We start from the raw sequence: 12,683 nt of genomic DNA, 5'->3' as shown, positions 1-12,683 counted from the left end.
ACACACATAAAATATGTATTTTTGTTGTCAGCGACTTACAGGTCCAGGTCAATCCACAACGACGTGCTAACCATGCCCTTGCAGCTGACTATATGAATTCATTATCGTTTACAAAAGACAGTGTGATTTGAGAGACCAGTGGTGGTAGTGGTGGTGGTGGTGGTGGTGTATTTCAGCCTTAGGTCACTCCTGACTTAGCAACCGAAGCACAAACTATATGCCACCCTTCACCCTCCCTCTACTGTCATTCTCTTGGATATTGTGTATCTTGGAATACATTATCCAATGTATCGTTCTTTTTTTTTCTAAGAGTGTGGTTTGCAAGAGATTTTACTGCTATTTCTAGCAAATTGAACGACCATGTGAGGCACCTTGTGTTACCAGCGTATTGCTGCGGTTTTAACCTTGATCAAAGAGATTTTTTACTCAAATCATTCCATCCATGGCCATCTCATCATGTATATTCGACACTATGTATCTAAGAATATAGTGTCCAATGTCATTTACTTTCTCCGAGGCGGTTAATTTAAGACATCAGATAGATTCGACTGCTATTTCTAGCATTTTGGGATGACTATTTCGAGTCTCCTATTTACGATCGTGATAGTGAGTGGTAGCTTGAAAGGCGCCTGTTGGGTCAACATTACACACACACACACACATGCCAGCAATGTTTGGTGCCTATGGATTGCCAAAGTTACAAAGAATGAAAGAAAAAGAAAGTCATTCTTTGGAAAGTGTCCTTCCTTCTCCGTTTATTTCCTCCTTCTATACGGTTTCAACCAAACCTTCTGCTGCTAACATTCTTAAAATCGAACAAAATTCATAATAGTGTACTTGTGTGTGCGTATACATAGAATATACATACACACACACACAGACAAAAATATTGATATAAACACACATAAATGTCAATATTTCTTCCTCTCTCAACGATAAACAGACACACACACAGACATATATATATATATATATATATATATATATATATATATATATAATTATATATATATATATATATATATATATAATCCTGCTGTATGGAATCAAGGATTGCTGTAACTTCGAAGTGAAAGGCTAGTTCACTTCTTGTACAGAACCGATTTTGAAGAGAGCTTTTCCGCTTTCAGAATTCCAATTTTCAATATCACATAAATAGTTTTTATTTAAAGCAATTTCGAAGAAATTTTTTTTATTATTTTTCTCTCAAAATATATTTTATTACTTAAAATTTTTGTACAAGATATAAAGAAAAATGAAATTTCGAAAACAAGCAAACAAATTCTTCAAATACGCGCGCGTGTGGTGTATGTGTGTGTGTGTGTGTGTGTGAAGCATTATAAAACGAACACGAGTACCTCAACCACACTTCAAGAATGCAAAGAATACAAAATTCTTTTACAACTCAAAAGAATCCAGTATTGAAATATGAATCTTATCCGCTTGTTGCGTTGTGTTCAAATCCCACCCAGGCCGACTCTACATTCCATCATTCTCGGGTCAATATTGTAAAGCACCACTCAAGCACTGGAGTCGATATAATCGATTCCATTTCGAAACCACTGCCGCCGAGATCGAGGAAATAACTACCAGTTGGGTCCTGGGGTCGATATAATTGACTAGCCCCCTCCCCCACTTCTACCAAAATTTCAGGCCTTGTGCCTATAGTAGAAAGGATTATTATTATTATTATTATTATTATTACTATTCGCCGATGTCCTCTATGTTTTACATCCGAAAAGAGTAGATAAAAAAAGTACCAGTTTAATACTGGGGTCGATGTGATCGACTTACACCGTCCCCATGAACTTGCTGGTCTTGTGCCAACATTTGAAACCATTATTATTATTATCATCATCATCATTATCATTATTATTATTATTATTATTAATGCCGACGCTTCCACACATCTGGTCTTACACGGTAAGAGACCTGCAATTATTAGAGAAGTCCAGAATTGCTGTTTTTACAGTTTAAGAAAAGAACGTCACTCTCTCTCTCTCTCTCTCTTAGATGCTTCCTTTCAAAACAGCGGCAAAAATGGTAAAACATATTTTCAATATTCCGTGTCTTTGTATATGATGTGTGTGTGTGCGCGCGCGCGCGTGTGTGTGTGTTTACAGCTCTTTCATGAAGTCTATCATTCTTTAAGCCCAGGTCAATTCTGACCATGTAGACCATATGATCAGAGACATTTCGTTAATTTTTCTTTTTAATTTTCGTTTTGGTCTTTTGTTTGTTTTTCTTTGCAGACTTTTTTTTTGTAATTGTTCTTCATTTTCTTTCTCTTTTTTTTTTTAAAGAGAAATTTGATATGAAGCGAGTTATAGCTATTTGTTTCTAGCAGATCAGGAATCCACTTCTGAGATTTTTCACTTTTCGCTTATCGTCTCAGAATACATGTTTTCAGAGACAAGCATAATGTTGGATCTTCTGCGGATTGGTCGAAGATATCACAGCAAGGTATCGAAGTCACCTTAAACATAGAAGCGACACAAAGAGACAAGGGGTAGACAGGCAGACAGAGAGGCAGACAGGCAGAGAGAGCAACAAGTAACGTGAAAGTGCTTTTACAAGTGTGTAGAATTCTGAGTTATTTCGTTATATACCCTGCAGATATTACTGTACAACATACATACACACTCCCACTACACGTATATACATACATGCATTACGTATGTGATACCATACACCAACAGACGTTTTATATATACTTGTATGTGTGTGTGTGTGGTAAATGTAGATCAACTATATGCATATACTATACAGACAGATATGCGTTAGTCAGTGTAGGATCCTCTATATGGTTCAGCAAACTGCTAGAAATAGCAGTCAAATTTTCAATCGCATCCGATGCTACGCAGTGTCTTAAAGAAAAGGAAGAGGGGGAAAGACAAAGAAAGAAAAAGATATTATGTTTGAATAGAGTGACGAGGTTGGGTGGAGGAGGTCATGTCAGGAACGACTTTGGTCACTGTTTTCATCAAAAGTTCGTATATACACATATGCGTGTGTATATCCATAGCTATTGGTAGTACACACAAATTCTATACATATAGGCAAATCGTGTGTGTGTGTGTGTATGAGGTGGGGTCGGATAAATGTTTGTGATTACAAATGACGAAAAAGTACTCAATACATAGACCTGAGTGTTTATGCGTGTGTGTGTAAGAATGACAGTTCTTCAGATATCCAACAAACACCTACTTGGATAGAACTATTGACAGAAATGGTAAAGACAAGCATTTTAACATCAAAACAACATTACATTGCTGGAAGAAACGATCAATTAAAGGATATCCTGCGATAGGGTTTCGATTTCTTGCATCACTAATATTTTTTTTTTTCTCTAAATATTTAAGAATGGTTCCGGGCGATATTAAACCAATTCCATGGTCACCATTAAAATCTCGAAATCACCGTTAAGTAATTATTTTACCTACAAATGGAAAGACTGAAAAATCAAGTCGGACCAAGGGGATTCGAACTTACATCGTAAAGGGACGTAACTAAACACCAAAAAGGCATTTTGTCACGTATTCTAATGATGTTGCCATCACACAACACTGGAACAATTCGACCGTTATATCGCCAGAAATTCCACGCTTTTTTGTCATGTATCAATATTTTATACATACACATAGATACATTAATATGTTATAGTATGTGCGTACATACATACATGCATATGTATGTATGTATGTATGTATGTACACTTGTCATTTTGAAAACCGAATGACTTGCACCATAGCAAAACACACAAAACACATTAAAAATATGTACAGTATATATGTATATAATATATTATATCATATGTGTATGTGTGTGTTATACAGGTTATCTACGGACCTGCCTGTCGTTCAAGGCAACTAGAAGAGTTGGCGACAGGAAGGGCATTTGGCCGTTAAGTATAACCGCAGAGAAACTGTCCAATCCACGCCAAAATGGAAAACCAAGAGCAAGGCACTGTTATACAATATATACTAATGGATATATTCATATCGAAACGCATACATATATGCGTGTATTTATCAGACTCACCTGTCAATGTGCTTCAACATCTCAACGACACCTTTTGCTATCTGCAAATGATACGCTTTTCAAAATGACAAATGTACATTCACATTCACACACACATACACCATACACACATGTATGTACGCACACACTATAGCATATTAATGTATCTATGTGTAAGTTATACTTACATACATACAGATATATGTATGTATAAAATATGTACACTTTATACTCTGTGTGTGTGTGTGTATAACGTATGGAAAATATGAAAATATGAAAAACATGTGGAACATCTCTGAGAATGTATATGCTGTGGTTGACTGTGAATATCTATCGATTGGGTACTCCAGCTGGGCTGAGAATGAGGTAATATGGTAAGGTTAAAAGCATGGGTAAGGAATGGGGTACCGTGGTTTGGTTAAAAGCATGGGTAGGGAAAGTGTACGTCACAGCTGGGGTGAGAACATCGAGGGAAAAGGATATTTTGACAGGGCTGGGAATATCATTGAAAATGGATACCCTTGTAGGGTGGAAATGGGTACCATGACAGGGGTGAGAAGCTACCCGGGTAGGGCAGAAAGGTGGGGGGAAAATCATACATGTGAACATGAAAATATGGAAAAAAAAATCAAAGAAAAACAAAACAAGCATGAACACTGTAAACACACATAAACATACGTATAATGAGAGAGAGAGAGAGAGAGAGAGAGAGAGAGAGAGAGAGAGAGAGAGACAGACAGACAGACAGAGAAAGAGAGAGACAGACAGACAGAAGACGGACGGACGGACAGATCGGAGCAGGGTGAACTAACAACGGAGTCTCTATGAAGTCTCAGGACATGCTGGAAACAGCAGCTAAATCTTAAATGACACTCGTTAAAAATAAACTGAAGAGGGACATTGGATAATGTGTTCCTCCTAGATAGACTTATGCCAAGAAGAAAATGGATTAGTTACGTCTGGGTGGTCTTTCATGGTCGGTTTGATGAAGCAGGGTCGAGAAGAGTCTCTACTTCAACACCAACTAAAAATTAGGCGAAGAGAGAACAAGGGCTCCTTTACATAGTCGTTCCAAATGCTAGAAATAACAGCCAAATCTCCCTCAAATAACAACCTGCTGTCTAAAAATAGAGAGGTAGAATAATGTAATCTGGGATAGTTTATACTTTCTACAAAGACTGGATGGTCACATCTGGAACTCCCTTGAATATAGTCTTCTTTGATCAAGAATAACAGCTAAATATCATCTGTAAGGACAGCAAAAAGAAATATTGGATAAAGTGATTCTGGGTATGTTTATGCCTGGGAATAAAACTGGACGGTCACATATGGAACGTCTTTGGATTATATGTGTGCTCCATCAATCTATAATCGACCTCAAGGGTTAACCAATAATTAGCTAGCGGAAATAACTAGAAGTAGGTGAGTTTATTATCACCGAAGGGGTTAATTTGAGAGTAGAATATTAGAAACAATATTAGATTTCTTTCGTTATATAAAGTATCGTTTATTCATTATTGTTCTAAATAATGAAAGAAAGACGGAGAGAAGGAAAGACAGGCCACGAGGGTTGTCAACCAATTAACGTAAAGAGAACAAAGAAGGTAATTATTAGATTAAAAGACGATAAATTAATAAACAGTCCCTATGTGAAACGATTTCCTTCGAGGGAGGGAAATAATAATAATAATAATAATAATAGAAGAGAAAACGGTAAGAAGTAAGATGAATAAACATTTCTAACAAATAAGCGATGTAATGAAAGAGTTTTGTTTGTAAAGTGATGAACGAAAGACAAATGAAATGAGAATAATAATAATAACAATAATAATAATGGTGAACCAGTATTCTTGTCACAGAATAAAAGGACAAACAATTGAAGTCTCTCACTTTGTTCACTAATTCCATTATTAGTCGTTCTGTTGTGGAGAATCGAAGAGAATTCCCCCTGGAGCATCAGAGATGATTGTCATAACTAGTAAACTGGGTAATGATGCAGTCACAGGTGATACTAGTTGTAACTAGATGGATAGATGATACCCTTACAGTGAGCGAATGACAGGCGACACACCAGTGGATACCCGTATTGTTAATAACAGCTATTATGCCAAGGCTTTATTATCGTATATGCATCTGTGTGTGTGTGTGTGTGTGGCCTAGAAGTAATTCAAGCATTCTTCATGTAGGGCAGTAAACAAAACATATATATACATATATCTAGTATGTATGTATGTATGTAAATTTAAAGAGAGAGAAAGTGAGAGAATTTGTATGTGCTTACGGGTGTTAAAAGGGTACTAAATACATTAATAACTCTTAGATGATAAAAAGAAAGAATAAAGATTTTTAAAAAAACGCAAAACAAAAGAATAAGCGACATTTTCTAAATTTTGCATACGCGTATATATATATGTATACACACACACACATATATATATATATATATATATATATATATATATATATATATACACACACACTAATGCAAGGAAAAAGAATGAAATGCTAATAAGTCAAAGACATCATAAAATACAGAATCATTGAATTGATTGAAATGTAAACGAGATGATGATGACAATAATGATAATAATAATAATAATAATAATAATAATGATAACGACGATAATAATAATAATAATAATAATAATAATAATAACAATAATAATAATAACAATGATAACAATAGTAATAATAACAACAACAACAAATGGAACCAAATCGAAAAGAAATTCCTTGACAAACCGAAGAATTTAAGTTAAGATATTTATATAAGGATTGAAGAGAAAAGTTTTCGGTGTGTTGGAACCACCAAGTGACAGAATAACAGTTAGCACTTCTTTCTTTTCTTCCTTTGTCTTGGCATTTCCATTTCGTTGTTGCTCTCGTGGGCTTCTTTTTTTTTTTTTTTTTTCTGATTTAATTTTTTCCTTTTTTTTTTCTATTTTCTTTTAAAATTCTCCCAGCTTCAATTAATGGACCTTGATTAATTTCAACAGCAGACAAACTGCTGCTTTTCTTCTTTTTTTTTGTTTTCTTTTTTTTTCTTTTTCGCTAGTTTGTTACCTTTTTGTAAAAATACATTCCTGTCTGCGACTATCATAATTTTCACTGCTCAACTTTCCGAGAAATGTTCTCTCTCTCTCTCTCTCTCTCTCTCTCTCTCTTTCGCTCTCTCAGTTGTTCTTTCTTCCACTTGATCTCTCTCTCTCTCTCTCTCTCTGTCTCTCCCTCTCTTAATTCTCCTTCATTTTCTTCTTCTTCTTCATCATCATCACCATCATCAGCACATCTTTGACTTACTCTATATGGAAGACAGACTTTCGGTTCCCTTCGTCGTCTTCGCAGTCTAAAAGACTACGTTACATGCGTATTCGCTGCCTACGCTACGCCAACAAAACAGTTCTGTGAAGCACATGTGGCCAGCCAGCGCCTTCTCTCCCCCTCTCGTTCCATTCAACTCTTTCCCTCTCTCTCTCTCTCTCTCTCTCAGCATCCTCTCACTTTCACTCCTATCTTTCTCTAATTCCGACTGCTAGCTCTTGCATTCTCTCTCTCTCTCTCTCTTACCACTTCTATAACTACCAAAACCTCTTAGATTTCTCTGCTAGTCAATCCTCGATTCACATCGTTACATTACATACCTATCTTAATGTTTTTTTTTGTTTTTTTTTTTCGTCTTTCTTTCTCTTTTTGGTCTCCTCCCCTTCATGCCTCCTCTCTTTATCAGACAACGCGACGCTCTTCTTTCTCGCATCAAATTCTTCAAACCTCCCCACCATTCTTCTTCCTCACACCCCAATTTCTCTCTCTCTCTCTCTCTCTCTGTTTACGCCTATTATAGATCCGTCGTTCACTCCTTCTCTAACTCTAAGTATCTCGTCCCCGCCGCCGCCACCGCCGCCGCCCTCATCGTTCTGATGTTCAGTGGAGGTGGAAGAAGGACAACCGCGCTTCTTTCTCCAGTGTTAGTTACATTCATTTTTACTAGAGCCACGCACGCACGCGTTTTAATATCACAGCGGACCGATTCCCTCCCACCTCTCTCTCCCTCTCTCTCTCCTCTGCCATTTCTCTCTTCTGTCTCCCTTTCTCTCTCTCTTTTTTACTCTCTCTCTCTTACTCTCTCTCGCTCTCTGTCTCCTACATCTCACCGCGGCGGATTTTGTGCAAGCTTTGTTACTACTATGTTCCGACGTCGAAAGAAAAATTCGGATCGAATTTCGTAGAAGCAACAGAGGGGTAGTAGAGCAACGAGGGAGGGGGCGTGATGTGCCGCTCGGAAAATGACTAACGACTGATTTTTGTTTGTTAATGGTATTAATAATTATTAGGACCAGTAACCTAAATATTATTCCCTCTCACACAACAACAACAACATCAAAATAGAAAAGAAAAAAAAATAACAACAATCACAACAATAACAACAACCACCACCACCACCACCATCGCCACCGTCACCACGAAACACCGTCGCCACCCGTTTGTTCACCCATTGTCCAAAACCACCCAGGAGGATATTTTACAGGACATTAGCGGAGTATTTTCCCCCCCACAAAATTACATCTTATTCTTTATCATGTGTGTCTTCAACACCCGAAACCACCAGGAATAATTCTTCTTCTTCTTCTTCTTCTTCCTTTTCTTCTTCTTCTTCTTCTTGTGTTCTTCAAGTCTTTTTTTTTTTTAATTTATTATTTTTTTTCCTTTGTTGTCCTCACCTTTTTTTTGTTTTGTTTTGTTTTGTTTGTTTTGTTTTTTCTCTCTGATTCAATATTTTTTATATTGTTTCAAGAATCCCACCCTTTGTCTTCTCTGTGGACCCCTCGACTCATTTACCACTTTCCCCTCTTTCTTTCCTTTTATTCTTCTTGTTACTGTCTCTATTTTGCTACACAACACACTAGCCTTACTATAAGTACAAGTTGCTGGTGGTCACTGGTGTTGGCGAGACGGTGGGGTGCCTGAAGGAAATGCCGTTCCTATACCTTTTCTGTTTCCTCTGCTGGGCAGCTATGCAAGGTAAGAGGCTATTGCTGTTATATATATATTCATATATACACATATTTATATATACATATTCATATATATATATGTATCGATGTTTTTACCTTCTTCTTTCAGCCTCATTCTAAGCCATTATTCACGAATCATGAAAAAAATATATATACACAGATAAAAAAAAAATGACAACATAAACACAAACACAAAACATTGCTGTTAAATGTCTCGATTTAAGACCCGATCTCTCGAGTCGAGTCCTTCATGCCTCTCTCAATGCCAGACAAAAGTAACCACTGGCGCTGTCGTTACCACCATTCTTGGCCCGGGTGTCCATTCCAAGATACCCCGGTGCGTTGACAGTACGTTGTTGTTCGATCTTCTAAGAGCAGCAGTTAAACCTCCCCTCCGTTTTGCCCCCTAAAGGTCACATTTGATAACGTGGTCCTGGGCTCTTTGCGCGTCGGGTAAAAGCTGGGATGATCACGGTTGGAATGCTCATAGGTTTGCTCCAATTAGGGCTGATCTGGCACTGAACAAGAGCAACAACCAACCCAGGTGTCCTATACCCGAAACAACCCAAATTCCTCGCCATTGTTTCCACCCATGTGCGAGAAGTACCCATGCTCATCACCCACTTGATTTGCTAGAAATAACAGCCAAATCACGTTCATATCGCACCCAGCTTTAAAATGAAAGAACACGTTGAATTATGTATTAGTTACAAAGTCTGACAAAATCATCTACAGAATGGTCACGGTTGGACCGTCTTTAATCTAAAGTTTGTTTGGCAGGGTAGATTTGGAACAAAACAATCACATTCGCTTCGAGCCAACGAGGGCGTCTTTATGCGATCTCTTAAACTGCTAGAAAGAACAGCAAAATACCCCTCGTTAAAAAAATTGTTTTGACAATATAGTCCTTTATTATATAAAAACACGAGATGGTCACGACTGGTACGCCTCTGACTACAGCTCTGCTTAATGAGAGGCAAACCTAGGACAAACCCAAAACGACAACAACAGCATTCTCTGTTGTTTCTACAGCTCCCCATTCTAGTTACCTTATACCTGAAGCTACCCAAGTTGCACTCCCCACCCGAGCTGTGAGAAACAATTCACATTCACGGAAATTCTCATTTCTTTTATTTCATAATTGCTTTTCTTTCTATCAAATATTTTCAATGTTTTTTTGAAAAATGATTTTTTTAAAAATTGTGTATGCTCTTCATAAGAATTCAAAACGGTATATATATATATATATATATATATATATATATATACACATATGTGTGTGTGTGTATTATTTAACGAAAATTGTTGTTTTATCGTTAACCTAACGTTGCTTTACTGTTTCATTTTGTAAAATTTTGTTATTACACGAAAAAAAACAAATTATTGTAGAAAAACAACAATTTTATTTACCAATGCTTGAATACATACTGGTACTGTCGTTTAGATTTGAAACTGGGACAACTATGTATATATATATATATATATATATATATATATATATATATATATATATATATATATATATATATTTATTTATTTATATTTATATGCAAATATGCTCAGATTTATTTACGTTCCTATTTATGCACGGATGTGTTAGCATGTACGTACTTATCTATGTGTGTATGTGTTTGTTTGTGTGTGTGTATAATATTACACACGGTCTCAGACACACAAATATGTGCTGGAAGATAACTATTCACCTTTTCTATATTTCGTTTTGCAAGTCTCATCTTACAGAGAACAGATATCAGACGTAGAATTTCACCCGTGTTACTCGCTACCGCAAACGTATATATATATATATATATATATATATATATATATATATATATATATATATATATATATATATATATAGCATATAGATATATGTAAATGAAATAGTTATAAAGAAATAAAATTGTTCTTGGAGAAACTTTTCGCAGATTATTCTCATCCTTCAACTATATTCCATCTTCTTATGTGAAGTTTTCAGGTCAGCACTGCTTAAGTTTTGCACGCTGAAGAAAGAGGAAGAAACTAGCATATATCGGAGTCACCGGCTCTTCATTTATATTATAGCAGAAGAACCAGCCTATCTAGAGCAGTCTGCTTGCAACTGTTTTGATTCTGAATGCCCCCCCTCCTTCTCTCTATTTATCGTTATCTCTTCCTCTTTCTCTTCTCACTAAGCTATGTTTGTATACCTTTCTTTGAGGAATTCAGCATTCTATACCTTCGTCTTTCTCTCTTTCTTCAGCAGTCACTTCTCAAAGAATCATGAGCTTATTTATTTAATTCTTGGCCTCTCTCTCTCTCTCTTCGGTAAAGTTAAAGCAACAATGATCTAAAACATAGTCACATACTTGTTGCCTCGTTTTATGTCAAATTGAACTTCATCGTTTAAGTAATTCTACCTATCATCACCAACTTCACCGCCATCACAAGCAACTTAATGAAGGAGATTTTGTATATATATATATATATATATGTATATGTGTGTGTGTGTGTGTATTCACTAAATCTGCTAGAAATAGCGGTCAAAATCTCCCTCGAATTATACACTACGTGATAAGCAATAGAAAGACGGACACGTTGGAAAACGTGATCCGAATTTAGGTTCCCAGCACATCCGAGAAAGACAGAATGGTCAGTGTTGAAATGTTTTCGATGCTCCAGCATGGCCACAATCAAATGACTGAAACGTGTGAAAGAATTGGCCTGCTTTACTTAGGTTAACCTGGGGCTAAACGACAGAGAAAATGTCTTCAATTTTACTTATCTGAAATTAATAATTTGCTCTCTCTCTCTCTCAATTATCAGGCGACAAAAATGTATGTTCTGAGTTCAAATCCTACCGAGGTTCAACTTTTCTTTCTATCCTTCCGAGGACATAAAAATAAGGTGTTAGTGAAGTACTGGAGGCGATATGGTCACAAATTTCTGACCTGCCTTTCTTGCTTTCGGCGTCGATAAAATAAAGTACCAGTGAAATACTGGTTGATGAGGGGGGGGGGGGCGTCAATGTAAATGATTTGCCTCTCCTCCTCCCCTCAAAATTGCAAACCTTGGACCAAAAATTGAGACCTCGAAGTATTCGACATGAATTTCAAAATGTGATACAGAAAACCCAACAGCTTGAAGTAATTGAATAAAAATATTATATAATGAGGAATAAATCGTGCAGGGTTGTTCCATTGCACGAAAGTGGTGCTGATGGGTTGCAAAGAAAGTATTTAATTCATAAGAATAAAAAAGAAGAAAGTCGCAATGGAATATATCCGTGGATTAGAAGGATTTGCATGGAAATATCAAAATATGGTGTGTTTGTTTCCAGTTCTTAATTTTTCACATGCAAAAATAAAACATTTAAAAATTTTATGAAAAAAGAAAAAAACTTGAAAATAAAAAAAAAGAAGATGATTTACTGAAAAATTAATTCTCAACAACTGCTTCTTTGTTATTGCTGTTTAGCCCCAGGTCAGCTTCAAGCGAGTAGATTCATAAGCAGAAGACGTACCGGTTTATAACCATCCCCTCTTGTGTATATCAAAGACTAAAGTCCAATGTAATTTTTGTTTTAAAGATAGTAGGGTAGTTTGAGAGAGAGAGAGAGAGATTGCCTGTTATTTGTAATCGTTCCAACGTCCAAGGAGAGGCTCGCTCGTT

At 36.4% G+C, this 12,683-nt stretch overlaps 1 protein-coding gene across 9 annotated transcripts in view; it reads left to right on the top strand.

Annotated features, from left to right (window-relative positions):
* The first annotated feature begins 7,614 nt into the window (after window positions 1–7,614).
* LOC106873723 (nephrin) overlaps window positions 7,615–12,683 on the top strand; it is a 722,597-nt gene continuing 717,528 nt past the window's right edge. For 8 of the 9 annotated variants that reach the window (XM_089352173.1, XM_089352163.1, XM_089352167.1 and 5 more), the window contains exon 1: window positions 7,615–9,039. In XM_089352173.1, the coding sequence (XP_089208299.1) occupies window positions 8,991–9,039 (49 nt within the window). In that variant the 5' untranslated portion in view covers window positions 7,615–8,990. The remainder of the gene's footprint in view (window positions 9,040–12,683) is intronic. The other variant, XM_089352169.1, reaches the window with a different exon arrangement.

The sequence above is a fragment of the Octopus bimaculoides genome, chromosome 5, assembly GCF_046866305.1.
Source record: "Octopus bimaculoides isolate indiv1 chromosome 5, ASM4686630v1, whole genome shotgun sequence".
NCBI lineage: Eukaryota > Metazoa > Mollusca > Cephalopoda > Octopoda > Octopodidae > Octopus > Octopus bimaculoides.
The sequence above is the reverse complement of the archived record's forward strand: the minus strand, read 5'-3'. Positions and strand labels throughout refer to the sequence as shown.